Source organism: Pan troglodytes, chromosome 9 (genome assembly GCF_028858775.2).
Source record: "Pan troglodytes isolate AG18354 chromosome 9, NHGRI_mPanTro3-v2.0_pri, whole genome shotgun sequence".
Taxonomy (NCBI): domain Eukaryota; kingdom Metazoa; phylum Chordata; class Mammalia; order Primates; family Hominidae; genus Pan; species Pan troglodytes.
In genome coordinates this window covers 73,407,708-73,427,328 of record NC_072407.2, presented here as the reverse complement: position 1 = coordinate 73,427,328, position 19,621 = coordinate 73,407,708, and the positions used below count along the sequence as shown (strand labels likewise).

Here is a 19,621-nt window from a genome sequence, read left to right as displayed (position 1 = left end):
CCCAGGCCCCGGCCCCGCCCCGGCCCTTGCGGGCAAACCCGTTCAGGTGCACAGGTGCAGGGGGCTCACCGCCCAGCTGCAGCACCCCTCCATTTTATCCCACGCCGCCACCCCACATCCAGCTTAGCCATGTTTTATTTTAATACGGCATGAAACGTTCCAAATACACCAAAAGTGGAGAGTACGGTAGGAGCGCTCCATCGTGCCCGCGGGACAGCAGACGATAGCAATCGATTCTCCGTGCTGGGAATCCCGCCACCCTGGGCGGATGGCGCTGAATTCTTGGGAACCTTCTCCTGCCCCTTTCACTCCTGTACCACGTGTGTAAGTAGCTCAGGTAGCGCACTGTTTGCCTTTTCTGAAACTACAGGAACTGCACTTGAATGTGCTTCTGCAACTTGATTTTTTCCCCTGTAATATGAGATACGTTCTTTTAATTATTTTTCTGCAGTTTGGTATTCCATAGTGGCAGTAAAGCAGGTTTATTCAATAGCGGATGGGCATTGACGTTATTAGCAGCGTTTTGCCAACAGACGCACGCACACAGGCACTGCTGCAATTTCCTTTCCGGCAAGGTTTCCTTCGTGGCCTCGTTCCGCCAGTTCCTGCAGCAGCTTTGCAGAGTAGTAGGGTTCGTGCTGTTTGACTTTACTAAATATTGCCAAGTCTCTTCTCCAGGGCGCTTGCACCGATTCACTACCCGCGGTTTCTCACTTTTTATTTTTTCACATTTCCTCTTTAGTCCACCCACGGTAGAATCCATTTTTCCCCCATATAAATAACTGCCTCACCATCGTTGCTTGAAGAGGCCATCCTTCCTTCTGTCATTCATGTTAGTTTAAAAACACACAATTCACAAATTTGGAAAAAGAGAAGGCTTTATTTCTTGTAAACGGTCGTAGCCTGCAAGGTGGCGGCCATCTGTCTGAGGCTGGGAATCTGTCTCCAGCCAAGGCCAGAGACAGGCATGTCCAAGGAGGAGGGGTTGGGGCAGGAGCGCTATGCTGAAGGGATTGGCTAAACATACATATTCAACAGGTAACAGGAGGAGCTATGAATATTCATGAAGGTGGTCCTGACACATGCCCTCTTATTGAGCAAAGCATGTAATATATGACCCATGTTCACTTTGGGGTGGAGACTTAACATTTACACATCTTACAATTAGGGCCTTTATGGCAAAACGTCTTTTCAGGACACAAAGGCATGCAGGTGCATCATCTCTCTCTATTAACGGGTCAGCTGGTCGGCATGGTCAGCTGGTCGGCATGGTCAGCTGGTCGGTGGTCTCTTATCAGGAGAAAGTCACTGAAATCAGTCTCTTGTCCAATCACAGCTGCTATGGCTGGTGAAACAGAGTCAGTTAGTCGGTACCTAGTGGAGCTGCAATTGTTTTAATATTCCCTATCCCAAGGCTAGTGTGTGTTTGGCTAATAGAGAAACAGAAAGCCTTGTGGCTCTTAGAATATAGTTTATTCTCTAAGTGTGGGTTGCCTGACTTACCCTCGCCTAGCATGGCTTTGGGTCCTGTTTATAATTTGGTATCTTATTGCCACAGAGTCCGTTCTGTCAGTCTTACGATCTCTGTTTTAACATGAATGCCGGCCAGTTGTGGTGTCCAAACTCTGAAACAGGGGGCTATTACCAGGCGCATCTGACCTCCCATCCCATCATGTCTGGGAATTCAGTGTTGAGGCTTTTCTGGTGTCCCCTTGGTCAGGAGAAGGTCCCTTTGGTCAATGGGGGGCTTAGTATTTTATTTTTACCTTATGTACATATACCGGTTTTCACATTTTGAATCACTTTTTTTCCAGCCTATAAAGTAATGCTTGTTCATGACAATTTGGAAACTCCACAAAAGCACCAGAATGTTATACATGCTAACTTGTTTAATCCTCACAGTAGTTTTCATGCTTCTGAAATCCACACGATCTGCTCAAATTATCTCCTGCCAACAATGGCTGATGCCACGCCTGGGCAGAGAAGGGGAGGATCCTTGAACATCTGGTTGTCCCAGAAAATAAGTAAGTACTCAAAGGATGGTAGGTACATGTCATATGAAAAAAGAAGCCAATTTGAAGGGGCTCCCGTTAGCTAAATACAGGACAATACAGTAAGGATCATAACTCGGTCAGCTAAATCCATTAGGGCATACTGATAAAAAATAAATCAAAGAGGAAATCCCTACAGAAGAATGCTTGCTAATAAATAATTTATTAATAAACGTTGAGGGAATGATAAAATTAGAAAATTAACACTTTGTCCCAAGAAATAAGGGATTCAGGCAAGAGTCCTCATTAAATGCTAGTTCACTGGGTGAAAGGTCATTTGGGAACAGCATATTTACAGTCTCAAAGTATCACTGCACCAATTACTCATTAATAACAAAAGGAAAAATGGAGACTTCTGGCAGAAACCATGGAGCCCCACTATCAATCATGGAGCACAGTGATATGTTGTCTTAAAAAAGAAAATTTTAGGACTCTTGAAATTTATTAGGTCAACTTGGGCAACAGAGCAAGATCCTGTCTTTAAATAAATAAATAAAAATAAATAAATTTATTATGTCAAGAGGGAAGTTAAGTCCTAGAAACTGGGTCACATAGCATGTTTGTAATTTTGTCTTTTAGATTATAGGCTGTTTTTCTTTATCATTCATGTTTTATAAATGACTAGGAGAGACCACAGACCAGGCCTGCTTCCCTTTTAATTACTGATCTTTATTATAGATTGTCTCTTATTATCCCGTACTTAGACCAGACTCCTACATCTTCAGTGTAAAATGTTAAATATACCTTCCACCTAAAAAAGACCACCTCAACTGGTCAGATTATAACTTTATGCATAAAAAGATGTTAAAATTCTGTTAAACTTCCCTAAAATTTGTCTACATAAATGATCCCAAACATCTACAGTTCAAAATACTGATTTCCATTCTTTAAAATCTGTGCTTCCCAGGCAGCCTGTCCTCAAACTTTATACACTTAAATAAACTCTCTTTAAGCTAAATTCTGACCCGTTTGGTTATTTCAGGTTGACAGCCTTCTAACAAGATAAAACATGCTCTATGTAGTATATTATCCTGCCAAAAAAAGTGCATAGCCTGAATGCACAGTGTGGCTCCCTGATTAGATCCTGGGGTTTAAAAAAGGGCTGTAGGGCAGAGCTTCACACCCGTAGTCCCAGCACTGTAGGAGGCCACAGTGGGTGGATCGCTTGAGCCCAGGAGTTCGAGACCAGCTTGGGGAACATAGTGAGACCCCCCCCGCCACCACCCATCTCTACCAAAAAAAAAAAAATAGCGTGTGGTGGTGTGCTCCTGTAGTCCCAGCTACTCAGGAGGGTGAGGGAAGAGAATCGCTTGAGCCCAGCAGTTCAAGGCTGCAGTGAGCTGTGATCGTGCCACTACACTCCAGCCTGTGTGACAGAGACCCCCGTCTTAACAAAGCAAAACAAAACAACAATAACAAAAGGGCTGTAAAGGGCATTATTGGGACAACCGCGGGAAACTGGAGATGGAAAATAGATAACAGCATTGAACTGATGTGGTCATTGTATTTTGGTAATATAGGAGGTTCTTGTTCTTAAGGAGTTGGATACCGAAGTATTTGGGAGGGGGGTATCACGGTATCTGCAGCTAATGGTGGGGGCTGAGTGGGGAGGAAAAAAGAAAAATACACATATATAAACACAGAGGGAGAGAAATGAAACGTGGCCAGCTGCTCACCCCTGCTGAACCTAGGAATCTGCGTGCTCACTTTACGTTCAACTTGTTTGTATGCTGAACATTTTTCAAAACAAAAAGGTGCAGGGAAAAAAGAAAACATGATGTCTCTCTGAGGGCCACAGAGACGTGGCAACCAGATCGCTCTGCCAGTAAGGCCTGTTACCCGAGCTGTTGGGTGTGGGGTCAGCAGACACCTTCAGCTGCCCCCTCCTCCAGGGCTGCCTCGCCCCAGGTCATGCCCTCGCAACGTGGCCCGTGCGTCCGGCTCGCACTGTGGCTCAGCTTCTCCCTTTGCCCAGTCCTGCTGCTCCCTCCCCTCCCGTCCTCGCACAGGTGTGCCCCCCTAATAAGCAGGCCACCCAGACTCCATCTCGGGTCACTTTGGCGGTCTCCCAGCGGCGAGCCTTCCCTGACACCCATGTGTTTACCTGATCGTTTATGGAGGATCCTCTTCGCCCCGGGACGTGAGCCCTAGGACCAAGAACTGTGTCTGTTTTGCTCCTTGCGGTGCACCGGCGCCTGGACATACGCTCCATCAATGTGCGTCGCGAGCCGCTGAAGCCCCATTTGCCGAGGGGGAAACTGAGGCACGATGATCCAGGTGATGAGCCTGGCGCGTTCTCCGCGCGGCCCACGTGGCCACTCCGCCACGCCCCACCCCCAGCTGGTCAGCTGGGATCCCGAAGAAGCGCCAGAGGCTGCGCCCACCCACTAGGGCCGGGGCGGGCCGGTGGGGCGGCAGGGCGGGGCCTGGGCCGTCAATCTCGAGTCCGGCCGCTGCCGAGTGGCGGGCGCGGTGGGCCCGGAGTCAGCTCAGGCTCCTCGACCAATCACGGGGCGCGGAGCCGCCGGGCGTGCAGGGTCCGCCTCCGATTGGCAGGCAATCTCTGACATCATCCGGGGGCGGGCGCCCCTGCCCTGCGGGTGACTCCGACCCCCGGCTAGAGGGTAGGCGGCGTGGAGCAGCGCGCGCAGGCGAGGCCAGGGGAAGGTGGGCGCAGGTGAGGGGCCGAGGTGTGCGCAGGTGAGTGGCCAAGGTGTGCGCAGGTGAGGCCAGGGGAAGGTGTGCGCAGTGGGGGGCGCTTGCCCAGGTGAGCAGGTGCCCACTCACAGGGCGAGGGTGGGGTCAGGGGTAGGGGGCGTGCGCGCAGGTGGGGAGAGGGTCCAGCTCACAGGCGAGGGGCCACTGGGGCTCCGGGGAGGCGGGGCGGAGGCGTGGATAGTCCCCCTCCCCCACGAGCCAGCGTCTGAGGGATGCTCTGTCCCCGCGCTGTCTGGAGCTTCCCCGGGCGAAGGCTGCCTGGCTCCGGGGTCGGCTCCTGGCCCCATGCCGCGCTCCGCGGCGGCTCTTTCTCCTGCCCCACCTGTTGTTCGCCTCCCTCTTTGTCAGTGCTGAGCCAGGCACAGCAGCTTTGCGATGGGACTGGCTTGTCCGCCGTCCTCCCTGACATGCGGCTGTTGAAGCCCTGAGCACTGGACCTTCTGCCTCTTGCTTGACTCCAACTGTGGGCCTTGAGCGTCTGCCCTCTCCTGAAATGTCAGCTGCCTGCGGTCTTATTCATTTTTGTGTTCCTTGCAGGACTTTAGCCGGTTGAGAAGGATCAAGCAGGCATTTGGAGCACAGGTGTCTAGAAACTTTTAAGGGGCCGGTTCAAGAAGGAAAAGTTCCCTTCTGCTGTGAAACTATTTGGCAAGAGGCTGGAGGTAAGTGTATCTCAGTGCCCTGGATCGTGGGCGCAGGCTATGGCTTCACAGCGTTGAAAGTACAGACAGACTGGTCCACCAGCTCTCGAGTGCCAACGACTGTCTGTGCCTCTTATGAGTAAAATACAACATACCAGGGCACCTCCCCTTTGTCTGTTCCCAGCCGTCATTGGGAAGGATGTTACTTAGATGTTTATTGCACAACTCAATGCTTGTGGCTAAAGAGCTGACTCCTGGGTGAATGAACTCTGTAATAAGCTAAAAGTACTTCTTTGGTCTTGTTTTAATCCCTTTTGACAACATTCTCCCAGTGGCTTTTTCACACTTTAGTTCTGAGGTTACACATCCCCTGACCCTTTTGCAATTTCCCAGTGTTTTACATAATTGATAATGTTGGTACCAGGCATTGTCCCCTTGTAGCTTATCCATGGCTTGGGGCAAGACGAATGCCACCCCATTCTACTTAGCCTTCCTGTAAGGCAAGTGTGCATGTGGGTGGTCTGGATTAACACCAGTCAGTGTGGGAACTAGGGATCGGAGGGAGTGGGGGCACTGAGCTGGTAAGTTTTGGCTGGAAAGAAACTAAGCTTGTATCTTACCTTGATGAGAGCCTGGGGGAGAGGAACTGTCTAAAGCAAGCCGGCTTGTCCAGGTGGCTGTGATCTTGAGATCAGACTCACTAGCGTGTCAGCTTTTCTCAGAAGTAGTTTTCTTTCATCCACTTTGATTTTACAGATATAAGGAGAGTGACTGGCACTCGCCAGGCTCTGTATTCAGTATTTGGGGCCGGAGAGAGACACGGTCTCTTCCCATCAAGAACTCTTCGTCCTGTTTTGTGCATCATAGGAACTGCATAAACTAACTTGTGTAAATTGAATGAAGTGTGGGTACTGAAGTTCTCACACTGCATAAGGAAAATGTCTTTCATCGTTGAAATTTTTTAAATGTGTGTGAATTTTTATTAAAGTAATTCATGCACACATTTTTTAAAAAATCAGTGTTAAAAGGCTTCAGAAGAAATAGTCTCTACCACATCCCACATCCGACAGTCTTGCTTGCCAGCAGCAAACACTTTTCATTCTTTCAGCTACTTTTGTGTTGTTGTTTGTACCTACTTGTTTCTAAGTAATTTCCTTTTAGTACCCCTAACTTTGCAAATTCCCTTCTGTGCATACAATAGTCAATAAATAGTCAGAGTATACATTGTTATGACAAAATTACCATTATTCACTGTTGAGCCAAGTAAGGTCCTATAATAATGGCTTGGTTTCTTTTTTTCCTTCCTTATATGACTTTTTATTTTTCCTGGAGTTAACAGTTGCCTTCCTTTTTTTTTTTTTTTTCCATTTGGTAAGGTTTCTATGCATCTCTCATTCATTTTTTTCTGGATGCTCTAACCGAGCTGTCACACATATCAATAATTTTCCTACACATTCAGATGCAACAAAATTCATCATTTTCATTTCCTCTCTTTCCTAGCCATTCATCTTGTACCAATGTGGACTGGTTTCTGGTTAGTCCTGCTGCATAGCTGTCCTCTTGGGACTTGCCCCTGCCCTTTTGTGGACATTGCTTCAGCAGCTCTCTTGGGTCTCCAGTTTCCTGGATCCTATGTTGTTGTCCTTGAGTAATAGTTCACATAGGAGTAGAATTCTAGGTTGCAAAAAGTTTTCCTCAAAATTTTGAAGTTTTTCATCATTGTCTTCTAGAATCCAGCTTGCTGTTGAGAAATCTAAGCCTACCGTGATTTTTACTCCTGTTTTTTCTCTAAAAGCTTTCAAGAGCATCTTTTAAAAAATCTCAGATATTTTAAAGCTTCACAGTTATGAACTTGTTCTGGAAGTGGGGATGTCACTGCTTCCCCCAAATTATAACCATGTAGAGCAGCTGTGGGTACCTAGAGACATTCTGTGTTCTCTTCCCCTTTTTTTTGAAGGGTGATTATTGATGGTCCTATATGGGCCACTGTTCTAGGCCCTGGTAGTAGAACAATGAAGAGGACACACAATTCCTGCCCTTGGGAAGCTTACATTCTAGTGAGGGGAGACAGACAATACACACACACAAATGAATACTTCTAGGCGATGGGGAGAGTTACTAAGAAAATAAAGTACCCAGTGGAGGGCCTTGGCAGGGAAGCTGGGGAGCAGCTGCTTCAGATTGGCTGAGAGGGAAGATCTCCCCAGGAGGGGACATTTTACATGAGCCCTGAACAAGGACACCTGCAAACGTGCTCTAAGCAGAGGAAGTCAGTGCCACAGACAATTTAAACTGTGTTCAAGGATGAGTGAAGACCCCTGTGTTCCTGGAGCCAAAGGAGAATAGGGGAGAGTGGTGTGTAGGAGGGAGGCAGGAGCCAGCTTGTGCTGTAAGAGGGGGGGCATTCTGCCATGTTTGGAGAATAAACTGAGACTAGCAAGAGCAGCCATAGCAAGGTCACGTGGGAGGTGATTGCAGGGTCCAAGGAAGAGAGTCTAAGACAAGATGATCTCTTCCCTGCCTGGAATCTGCTGTCAGGAACAAGGTACTGGGAAGATGTGCACAGGAGGCCCGCCCTGCCAGGCCCAGGAGCAGTGGTGGATGCAACAGGGAAAGGTGGTGTCTGTTATTTGAGGGATAATGTAAGCAAGGTTCTCTTTCTTGCAGGGCCCAATGGCTGCAAAATCGCAACCCAACATTCCCAAAGCCAAGAGTCTAGATGGCGTCACCAATGACAGAACCGCATCTCAAGGGCAGTGGGGCCGTGCCTGGTAAGGATCTTGCCTGTTCTCCCAGCTAGAAAGTAAAGTGTGGTCTCAGAGCTTTCCAGCCTTTGGAATTGTATGGACCCAAAGGAATGAAGGACCTTTTTAAAAAAGATTTTTTTTTTTGTCAAGACTAATGAAAGGTAAACAGTTTTCCACTTTATAAAGTAAGGAATTATAAAAAGAAACTAGAAATCATGGTCAGTCAACAACTTAGAAAAAAAGATAAAGGCTTAAAGGGCACCTGGGGCCTTCCCACCATCCTGGGGTATGACCTATTGTCACAGCTCCCATTTCGCCATAGAACCATGGGGACTTCGTGCGGGGTGAGTATCCTCTCCGACCTGGAACTGGGGAAACCACTGGCCTTGGTGGTTGTGAAAGACCTACCTCCGCTCATATTCTGAGCTCTGGGCCTTCCATGGGGGCCACAGATAGTGCCACCAGTTAATCAACTACAGTAGAGCAGGCATGTTGAGTGGCTTCCCTGGCCGCAAGGAGGGCCCGTGCTAGGAGCTAATGCCTTCTGTCATGGGGTGCTGGTGGGTTTGAGCAATAGTTCTCCCACACAGAGCCTCTTAGGGACTGCCTGCATCCGTCCTCGCAGGGAGGTGGACTGGTTTTCACTGGCAAGCGTCATCTTCCTACTGCTGTTCGCCCCCTTCATCGTCTACTACTTCATCATGGCTTGTGACCAATACAGCTGCGCCCTGACCGGCCCCGTGGTGGACATCGTCACCGGACATGCTCGGCTCTCGGACATCTGGGCCAAGACTCCACCTATAACGAGGAAAGCCGCCCAGCTCTATACCTTGTGGGTCACCTTCCAGGTCAGCAGCCCCTGCCCTGGGGTTGGGACACAGCAGGTGGGGAGCGTGCCCTCCTGCTGGGGTAGTCCTTCCATTTGTCTGGGACATGGATCCTGGCTCAGGTTGACATCTGGGTTCCCGGGACCCAGCAGGGCATTCCCTGGACTCTGACATGTTCAGATTCATCCTCAGCTGTAAGGCAGGAGGCACCTGTCACATCAGCGTTTGATACACCTTCACGGCATGCCTGCATGCAGTTGCTGGGCACGCCCAGCTCTGCAGGGACAAGCTGGGGATAGGAGCAAAACCCCGTGGGAGGGCAGTGCTGTCCTGAGGAAGCCCCATTGTCAGCAGGAGTCACGCTTTGCACCAGGTCTGGAAAGGAGCATCTCAGTCCCCAAAGGGACGCTCTCAGTCATGAGATGCCACTCAGAGAAGCCAGGGCCATGTTTCCCCACAGGCAGTCGAGGCAGGTCCAGGACGTCCTCAGCTCCATGGTGTCCCCACTGGCCTCCCAGTCCAGAGGGAGTTCCAGGAAGGGGTTGTTGTAAACCTGGTGCACACATGGGTGGTGCTGATTGCCTGAACCCAGGAAAAGGTTTCCAGGGAAACGGTGCTAGAAAGAGACAGGCCTGGGTTTTCCTTCCTGGGCGGGAGGAAGGCTCAGATCATGAGTAGCTGTTTCTCCCCAGGGTCCAAGCTTCTGGGCTCCAGAATACTTCTCAGTTCAGATCTCTTGGTCCCTTTGAATGAAAAATGACAGGGGCAGTGTGAATCACAAATAGCCACAAAGCAGGAACCCCCACCTGTCCATCAGTAGATGAATGGACCCACAGAACAGAACACTGTGCCCACCGTGGGACACTATTTGGCAGCGGAAGGGAATGAAGCTCTGATGCCACTAGGCGGATGACCCTTGAAGACACTGCTGAGCGAGAGAAGCCAGTCACAGAGGCCGCATACTGTGTGGTTCCCTTTATATGCAATACCCAGTACAGGCAAATCCACAGAGGCAGAAAGCTCAGTGGCAGCCAGGGGCGGCAGGGACAGGGAATTCAGAGTGACCGTAGATTGGAAAAACATATTCTTCTGTGGTGATGAAAAGTTCTGGAATTAGCAGTGATAGGTGTACAACCAACCATGTAAATGCGCTAAATGCCGCTGAATTGTGCACTTTAAAAGGGTGAATTTTAGCCGGGTGTGGTGGTGCACACCTGTAATCCCGGCTACTTGGGAGGCTGAGGTGGAAGGATCACTTGAGCTCAGGAGGACAACGCTGCAGTGAGCTATGATTGCACCACTGCACTCCAGCCTGGGTGGTAGAACAAGACCTCATCTCAAAGATAGATTTATATATATATTTAAAAAGTTGAATTTTATGGGATTCTCCATTTTAAAAAGGTGACTGGGAGGGACCTGTGCGCTCTCCTGAGGGGCGAATGGAGACCTGGGGGAGAACGCATTGGCACCTTCCCTGGTTGATGAGTTTATTGTCTCAGAACCCCCTTCAAAACCCACAGCCCAGCAGTTTGAGCTTCCAGGAGCCATAAGTGCTTCAGGAAGAAAAAGACTATGATTGTGATTCTCATGTTCCTGCTATGCGTCCCCCTTTGCAGGTGCCCTCCAGGCGGGGGGTGATCAGGCTGCTTGTGTGTTTCAGGTGCTTCTGTACACGTCTCTCCCTGACTTCTGCCATAAGTTTCTACCCGGCTACGTAGGAGGCATCCAGGAGGGGGCCGTGACTCCTGCAGGTAGCCTCCTCCCTTCCACCCTCCCCAGGCTCCCGTTCTCATCCCTTTCTCTCAGGGGCCAGTCCTCCCCAGCGCTCCTTTGTCCCTAAGACTTGTCACAGGGTAGAAATCCATTTTGCTTGGATTTTTCACAGCACCAGGCCTCAAAACCGTTGAGGGCAGCTGGGGCCATCCCACACCCAGGTTAGAAATCACTTTCCTGGGTAAGGAGGGAATGGATGGCCCAGCTCCTTCCCAGCCCCATAGCAGGGGATGCACTCGGCCCATGGAGCTTCCTGCAGAGACCACCATGCAGAGACCACCATTCCTCCGGGCTGTCCGTGGGAGACCTTGTCTGTTCATTCCTTGCCATGATTGAGAACTCACGAGGAGCCTGGCTTTGTGCCTCTCACGTGGGTGCAGACTGGAACTGCATCCCAACTCTGCCCTCAGAAGCTCCCTGTTTTGAGGGGTGGATGGGCTGAGGTGCTCCCCAACAATTACAGAGGGGGCCAGGCATACCACAGGGGCATCCTCACTTGCTTCTGCCCCTCAGCCCTGACCTCTCTATCAGACTGCACACCTGTCACTCAGCCTGTGGCCAGTTAACGAGATGCAGAACCAAAGGATGGACTCAGCCTCCCCTCCCTCTTCCTAGTAGCAGGTAGTTCCTTGGCCAAGGGTATAGGGGCCTCAGAGATGGTTCCTGGGGCCCCAGATGAGGGTCCGCAGCAGCAGAGGCCCAGAAAGTGACCAGGGCCCCCGCCAGGCATGCTTCAGCCCAGCCAAGCTCCTCACTGCGGGTTGGGAAAGCGCCTTCATTTCTGAATCCTTCATCTGCAGGGGTTGTGAACAAGTATCAGATCAACGGCCTGCAAGCCTGGCTCCTCACGCACCTGCTCTGGTTTGCAAACGCTCATCTCCTGTCCTGGTTCTCGCCCACCATCATCTTCGACAACTGGATCCCACTGCTGTGGTGTGCCAACATCCTTGGCTATGCCGTCTCCACCTTCGCCATGGTCAAGGGCTACTTCTTCCCCACCAGCGCCAGAGACTGGTATGTTCTTAGCAGCGGGTCCAGCCTGATGTAGAAAGTGGAAACTTCACCCCTGGCCTTTCTTGCTGCCTGGGGCAGGTGGTTGTAAAGCCCTGAGCACTGAGAATCTGTGGAAGAGGAGGAGGGGGATGGAACTTGCTTCACCCTGCGGAACATCCTTTCTGAATGTTTGGTGGCTTCTCCAGCCTTGGCAAGAATGCAGCTGAAGATGGCCAGGTCAGCTGTGATGGCCAAGTCATTGCCTTTAGGGCTGGCGTGGGGGTAGGGAAGCCAGGAAAAACTTCTGGCTTGGGGCACAGGCAGCCCATTGCCTCTTTCTTTGGATAAGCTGGTGAGGGCCAAAACAACCTTAGTGAAGAGTCTTTATTGTCCCTGTGGCTTTAATTAACAGCTTCCCAGGAGAGCCCTGCTGGCTTATACCCATTCCCATGGCTGGACAGTGGTGAGCCACTCATCACTGTCCACTCATCCATTCACCTGCCCATCTCCCCACCCACCCATCCACCCCCCTACCCATTCATCTACCTACTCACCCATCATCCACCTACCCATCGCCCCATCCCATTCACCCACCCACCAATGCATCATCCATCCACCTATCCATCACCCACACCCACCCACCCATCATCCATCCATCTACCCTCCCATCACCCATTCATCCATCTGCCCATCCACCTACCCACCCACCTACACATCTAGCCACACACCCATCCACCTGCCCATCTCCCCATCCATCCACCTACCCACCCACCCGTCCATCATCCATCTCATCCACCTGCCCATCCACCCTCCACCCCGTCTGTCTACCCACCCGTCATCTATTTGTCCATCCACCTATCCACCTACCCACCCACCTACACATCTAGCCACCCACCCATCCACCTGCCCGTCATCCATCCATTTACCCATCCATCCACTCTATCAGGGCCTGTAATGGCATGTGCCGAGGGGAAGGAATGCATCATCTCATCCAGGTCAACCTCCTGCCTGAGCAATGTCCGCAGCTCCTGACCGGCCTCCCTTACCCTCTCAGGCCCTCCTAGCCTGCTCCCTCTGGCTTCCTGGGTGACGCTTCTGAACACACCTGATCCCTGCCACCCTGCACCCCAGCTCAACCCTGCCTATCATATATCCATCCACCTGCTCCTCTCCCCATCCCATTCATCCATCCTTCCACCCACTCACCCTGTTATCTATCCATCCATCCATCATAAACCAATGTTTGGGGGGTTCTCTTGTGGACAGTTGTAGGCAGTGGGACTTACAGTTCAGTTTGGGGGATCCAAAAAACCACAGTGTGGTTTACACCTAGGCTCTTGGGAAATGTTTCTGGAGGATGACACTTTGTAGCTTGTGTGTTATCAGATAATGAGGCTGGCCTTCAATGGCTCCTGGAAATCATCCTCGCTACCTTATAATCATGTAGACTTTGTGTGTTTTGCTTCTTTCTACTTACCCTACCTGAGGGAACTGGACATGAAAATAGGATTTTCTAGTTAACACAGAAATTGTTGTGTGTCCTCAGCCAGCTAGACCTAGTCAGGGTCTCCACAGGGGTTATCTCGGCTGATGCTCTGGCCCTCCGGGGATTGGGGGATTCACGTAACTGGTCAAAGAACTTGTCCTGCACATGCTGGAAGCCGGGCCCAGGGTGCGTTTGTCATTCTCTACGTTGGCGTGATTTATAATGTCACTCACCCATGAGGGCCCACGTGCCCTGCGTCGGCTTCAAACTGCGTGCTTGGGCCCCAGAACGTAATCTCAGTGCAATCAAGCCAGTTCTTCAGCTCACCTGTGCCATGCGTCAAGGGCATCTGGAGAAGGGTAGAGAGAAACCCAGGTACCAGCCCAGGGCCAGTCTCCCACCCTTCCCGGGTGCAGAGCAGGTGCCCCAGGGCTTCTGCCTAAGGAAGTCTCTGCTGAGCAGCAGCTGAATGCAAAGCAAAGTGAATGAGGGTGCCAGGAACCAGCCGACAAGCATTCCAGCCGTGGGGGTCCCAGCGGCTCATGGCCAGCTTCTGCCTGCGCCATCTCACGTTACCCTTTAGGACCCTGGGCCAGTGCTGGGCTCTCGCTAAGTAAGGTGGCTTCATCTTGTGAGATATGCTCATCCACTAAATGTATCTTTTATTTATATTTTTAAGCAAATTCACAGGCAATTTCTTTTACAACTACATGATGGGCATCGAGTTTAACCCTCGGATCGGGAAGTGGTTTGACTTCAAGCTGTTCTTCAATGGGCGCCCCGGGATCGTCGCCTGGACCCTCATCAACCTGTCCTTCGCAGCGAAGCAGCGGGAGCTCCACGGCCATGTGACCAATGCCATGGTCCTGGTCAACGTCCTGCAGGTGCTTGTCATGGCTGGAGAGGGTGAAACGCCGATGCCGGCAGGCTCTGGGGAAACCCGCAAGCCAGAGTGTATTCCCATGACCTTAATCTACTGCTTGTAAAAGAGAGTCAGCTGCCCTCCCCAGGTGTCACCAGGAAGCAGCCGGCGAGCACTTGGTGAAGGAAGCCATCCTTGGGTGCCTGTCTCTGCCAGCCCTGGGAGGGGAGGAGGCAGGTTCTACGCAGCCAGGCGTGGTCCAGGAAGGTCTCCCTTGGGGATTACACCTGGGTAGAATCTGGGGGTGTGTGGGAGTTAACCTGGTAGAGTGGGGGCAAGAGTGCATGCTCCAGGAACCCCCTGTAGGGAGAGAGGGTGGCAAGTCTGGGACACTCAGAAACATCCCGCATCCTGACCAGAGAGCGTTCAGGAGCTCAGAGCCAGGTGAGGCTGGAGGCCTCATGGAAGTCTTCCTCTTTATCTTAAAAGCAGCAAGACCCAGAAAGTGTGTGCTGAGCTGGGGTGCAGGGTGGCAGCGATCAGGTGCGTTCGGAAGCGTCACCCAGGGAGCCAGCGGGAGCTGGCTAGGAGAACCCGAGAGGGTGAGGGAGGCCTGTCAGGAGCTGTGGATGTTGCTCGGGCAGGAGGTTGACCTGGATGGGATGAATGTATCCCTTCCCCTTGGCACGCGCCATTGCAAGCCCTGAGAACCTGGGCTGGGAGAGATGCCGGGGCCATGGGCTCGGGGTGGTTCTGAGGACAAGGACGCCCTTAGCCCTGCCCATGACCCAGGCAGGAACAGCCCCAGCTGCAGGGAAGGAACAGCCCCAGCATTGAGGAAGTTGCTGAGCAGCTCCCGAGCACCCCCTGCTGCATCCGCGTGGAGTGTGATTTCCCCGAGGTCCATGGGGGCCCCAGGAGGGCCGGGGGTGGTCAGCGGCTGCTTCTGTCTTGCAGGCCATCTACGTGATTGACTTCTTCTGGAACGAAACCTGGTACCTGAAGACCATTGACATCTGCCATGACCACTTCGGGTGGTACCTGGGCTGGGGCGACTGTGTCTGGCTGCCTTATCTTTACACGCTGCAGGTGAGGAGGTGGGCAGAGCTGGCCCAGCGGGGCATTTGGCAGACACATGCTAAGCTTTCTCCTTGCAGAAGCGTCTGTCCTTGGGGGCGCCAAAGCTGCCCCCTGTTTCTAGGAAGAAGGGAAGGCCTCGTGTATTAGCCAGCTCAGCCAGCTTAGGCCAGCAGCCAGGGAGGTGGCCTTGAGTATGTCCCTAACATCTGCAAAGTAGGGCAGATGCCGGCTCAGGGCTGGATGGGGCAGTGGAGGTGGAGGTGGGTCAGTGCGGGCGCTGGCAGGAGGGGTCCTCTTCATTCCTGCCTCCTAGGATGTGCTGGGCACTGGGGCAGGGCTGCCCTGGGAGTTCCAGGACAGTAGGGGACAGCAAGTGGCCTTGTCATTGGCATCAAGCCCCCCCTCCCCTCCCAGCTCAACGAGAGCAGCCCTGCTCTGATTTGGGGAGAGTGCTGGGCTCCCAGGTAAGGTGGCTGCTTGACCAGATGCCACCTGCCCATTTCAAGAGCAACGAGCCCCCTGGGGACAGAAATAACTCACCCCAGGGCACTTGCTTAGCAGCACGGTGGGGTGGCCTGCCCCAAGAGGCTGTGCCCAAGTGGAGAGAACCAACGTGGAGAGGCTGTCACCTATTCAGGATGTGACAGGCCCGGCATCACCTGTGACAGCCAGTCCTGTGGGATGGAGGTGCGGGTGTCCTGGAAAACCAGGATTCTCACAGCAGAGGGGGCCAGTACCAGGTGGAGGGTGCAGAGCCCCAGCTGGCCCCATGCTCACACCAGGTCCTTGGAGCCCCCTGCATGGCCCACCCGGCCCCATTTCTCCACCTGGCTGGCTGCAGGTCTGCTGGTTCCCTGGTTTTATAAACTCCATTTTCCAAGGATGTGAAAACGTAGCAATAGGTCCCACTATATAATAGCTCTTACTTGCTTTAGCCTCTGTGTGTGTCTCGAGATATACATTTTTTATACTATCTATTAGGCTTCCCCCAAGAAGCAGAATCAATAGAGGGGTGGAGGGTATACGTGTAAGAAAGAGATGTATTTTTCAACTCATGTGATTGAAGGGTGACAAGTCCAAGATCTTCAGGGCAGCCTGGAGCCCCAGGGAAGAGTTGATGCTGTGCTTAAATAGAAGGTCACTTTTTTTGTTTTTTGAGACGGAGTCTCGCTCTGTCGCACAGGCTAGAGTGCAGTGGTGTGATCTTGGCTCACTGCAACCTCCACCTCCTGGGTTCAAGTGATTCTCCTGCCTCAGCCTCCCGAGTAGCTGGGATTACAGGTGCATGCCACCACGCCCAGCTAATTTTTGTACTTTTAGTAGAGATGGGGTTTCACCATGTTAGTCAGGCTGGTCTCAAACTCCTGATCTCGTGATCCGCCCGCCTTGGCCTCCCAAAGTGCTGGGATTACAGATGTGAGCCACTGTGCATGGCCAGAAGGCCACTTTTTAGCAGATTCCCTCTTCTTTGGGGAAGGTGGGTCTTCTGTCTCTTAAAGCTGTCAACTGATTGGATGAGGCCCACCCCCATTGTGAAGGGTCATCCACTCTGCCTGGTTGACTGATTAACATATGAACCTCATCTGAAAAATGCCTTTACAACTAGTGTTTGACCAAATATCTGGGAACAATGGCCTGGCCAAGTGGACACGTTAAATTGACCATCACAATATTAAATTCAGATTATATTTTTAATACTGTTACATATTTGATGTTTATGCTATATGTCATATATATAGGGGGTATATATACACACACACATACACACACAGACAGGTAGAAGGCAGGTAGAGTTACTCATTTAATGACCACAACAGCCCTCAAGGTTGGTGCTTTTATTCACAGAAGAGAACACGGAGGCAAGTCATGTGTCAGAGGCAGAGCTGGGGTTTGACCCCAGGCCACTGGGCCCCCGAGCCCACACTCCTGTCCTCTCCCTGGGCAAAGCACCGCTTGACCCCTTCCCCCTCACCCCCCAGGGTCTGTACTTGGTGTACCACCCCGTGCAGCTGTCCACCCCGCACGCCGTGGGCGTCCTGCTGCTGGGCCTGGTGGGCTACTACATCTTCCGGGTGGCCAACCACCAGAAGGACCTGTTCCGCCGCACGGATGGGCGCTGCCTCATCTGGGGCAGGAAGCCCAAGGTCATCGAGTGCTCCTACACATCCGCCGATGGGCAGAGGCACCACAGCAAGCTGCTGGTGTCGGGCTTCTGGGGCGTGGCCCGCCACTTCAACTATGTCGGCGACCTGATGGGCAGCCTGGCCTACTGCCTGGCCTGCGGCGGCAGCCACCTGCTGCCCTACTTCTACATCATCTACATGGCCATCCTGCTGACCCACCGCTGCCTCCGGGACGAGCACCGCTGTGCCAGCAAGTACGGCCGGGACTGGGAGCGCTACACCGCCGCAGTGCCTTACCGCCTGCTGCCTGGAATCTTCTAAGGGCACGCCCTAGGGAGAAGCCCTGTGGGGCTGTCAAGAGCGTGTTCTGCCAGGTCCATGGGGGCTGGCATCCCAGCTCCAACTCGAGGAGGCTCAGTTTCCTCATCTGTAAACTGGAGAGAGCCCAGCACTTCGCAGGTGTCCAGTACCTAATCACGCTCTGTTCCTTGCTTTTGCCTTCAAGGGAATTCCGAGTGTCCAGCACTGCCATATTGCCAGCACAGACGGATTTTCTCTAATCAGTGTCCCTGGGGCAGGAGGATGACCCAGTCACCTTTACTAGTCCTTTGGAGACAATTTACCTGTATTAGGAGCCCAGGCCACGCTACACTCTGCCCACACTGGTGAGCAGGAGGTCTTCCCACGCCCTGTCATTAGGCTGCATTTACTCTTGCTAAATAAAAGTGGAAGTGGGGCGTGCGCGTTATCCATGTATTGCCTTTCAGCTCTAGATCGCCCTCCCCTGCCTGCTCTGCAGTCGTGGGTGGGGCCCGTGCGCCGTTTCTCCTTGGTAGCGTGCACGGTGTTGAACTGGGACACTGGGGAGAAAGGGGCTTTCATGTCGTTTCCTTCCTGCTCCTGCTGCACAGCTGCCAGGGGTGCTCTGCCTGGAGTCTGCAGACCTCAGAGAGGTCCCAGCACCGGTTTTGGCCTTTCAGGTATAGGCAAGTGGGCTCTGCTTCCCGATTCCCTGTGAGCGCCCACCCTCTCGAAAGAATTTTCTGCTTGCCCTGTGACTGTGCAGACTCTGGCTCGAGCAACCCGGGGAACTTCACCCTCAGGGGCCTCCCACACCTTCTCCAGCGAGGAGGTCTCAGTTCCAGCCTCGGGAGGGCACCTCCTTTTCCGTGCTTTCTTACCTGAGGCATTCTCCCTCATCCCTAGGGTGTTGTGTAGAACTCTTTTTAAACTCTATGCTCCGAGTAGAGTTCATCTTTATATTAAACTTCCCCTGTTCAAATAAGTGGCTGTGTGGTTTCTGACTGGTGAATGGGCCTGACTCGTGAATGGGCCTGACTCATGAATGGGCCTGACTGCAGGTCTGACTGGTATACGTGGGCTCTGTTTCTGGTATGAGAAGGGATGTCTGAGAGAGATGCTTGGGTCTCGGTGTCAAAGCATTGGGTGCCCGTGGGTGCGTGGCGCCACCCTGCCCCTCTCCCTCCCATGTCAGCCCTTTGCTGGGGCTGTTTTTGGGTTGAATGTGGAGAGTGTTCCATTCCCCAAGGAGATGAAACCAGGCTTGGCCACCTGCCCCCGGCAGGTGAATGGAGAAGCCAGAAAGAGTGCCAGGTTTGCTTGCACCTGGAGAAACAAGAGTTTCACACAGGCAGCCCAGTGCCCATGCCAGGGCAGGGGGCCAAGCTCAGAGTGGCTTCATTGCTTCACATGAGAACTGGTCCCACAGCCAGGCCGCCTCCCAGACAGCCTGGAGGGTATCGGAACTGTGACCCACCCAGGCTGACTGCTGAGCCCTGGTGTTCGTGCACTGGTGCCCCACCACTACCTGTTTGAGGATATGGGCCTGAGGGGTCCCGCGCATCTGTGCTGGACACACACCACAAGAGTGATTCAAATGCCAGGGAGACGGGAGCACACTGCCCTGCACGGCTCTGAGTGGAGTGGACCCTGCCTTTTCTTCCCAGACATTGCGTAAATTCAGTTCACAGAGGCTGGGGTGTGGTCACTGTGAGCTCAGATCCGGGACTCCCTGCCTGCGTTGGAATCCTGGCCCCAGCATTTAAGAGCTGTATGACCTTCAGGGGACCTACCCTCTCAGTGTCTCAGCTTCCTCTTTTGAAAGATGAGGGTCATTATTATCTTCCTGCCTTGATGTGAGAAGGGCTTTCCAGGCCAATTTGCTGGGAGAGCTCTTGGTTCAGATGTGGACCTGCCTCTGAATTGGCTGAGGTTTGCTTTTGGTTTGGTTTCTGTTTGAGCAGCTTTGCGCTGGGCTAAAGGTTCCTCTTCCATGCACTGTGTGTTTGTACAATGGGTT

General features: G+C 52.4%; 1 protein-coding gene and 1 long non-coding RNA gene across 8 annotated transcripts; one reads left to right on the top strand and one right to left on the bottom strand.

The window, feature by feature from the left end:
- Positions 1-860: 860 nt before the first annotated feature.
- On the bottom strand, positions 861-4,511 carry LOC134807362 (uncharacterized). The gene is made up of 2 exons (XR_010147607.1): positions 4,156-4,511; positions 861-1,345 (listed from the first exon to the last, which is right to left on the bottom strand). It is a non-coding gene; the product is annotated as an uncharacterized LOC134807362 (long non-coding RNA).
- Positions 4,512-4,555: 44 nt separating this feature from the next.
- On the top strand, positions 4,556-18,586 carry DHCR7 (7-dehydrocholesterol reductase). Of its 7 annotated transcripts, XM_063784253.1 has the most exons (10): positions 4,617-4,751; positions 5,307-5,431; positions 8,078-8,181; positions 8,783-9,005; positions 10,645-10,735; positions 11,558-11,771; positions 13,916-14,120; positions 15,056-15,187; positions 17,158-17,555; positions 17,807-18,006. In XM_063784253.1, exons 3-10 carry the CDS (start codon positions 8,084-8,086, stop codon positions 17,859-17,861), a joined length of 1,416 nt encoding a protein of 471 aa, XP_063640323.1. In that variant the 5' UTR covers positions 4,617-4,751; positions 5,307-5,431; positions 8,078-8,083; the 3' UTR covers positions 17,862-18,006. The 7 variants fall into 7 exon arrangements, with proteins under 7 accessions (XP_009421929.1, XP_001174211.2, XP_063640323.1 ...); XM_009423654.5 differs by having other exon boundaries at positions 4,556-4,751; positions 8,748-9,005; positions 17,158-18,586; XM_001174211.8 differs by having other exon boundaries at positions 4,578-4,751; positions 17,158-18,586.
- Positions 18,587-19,621: the final 1,035 nt, after the last annotated feature.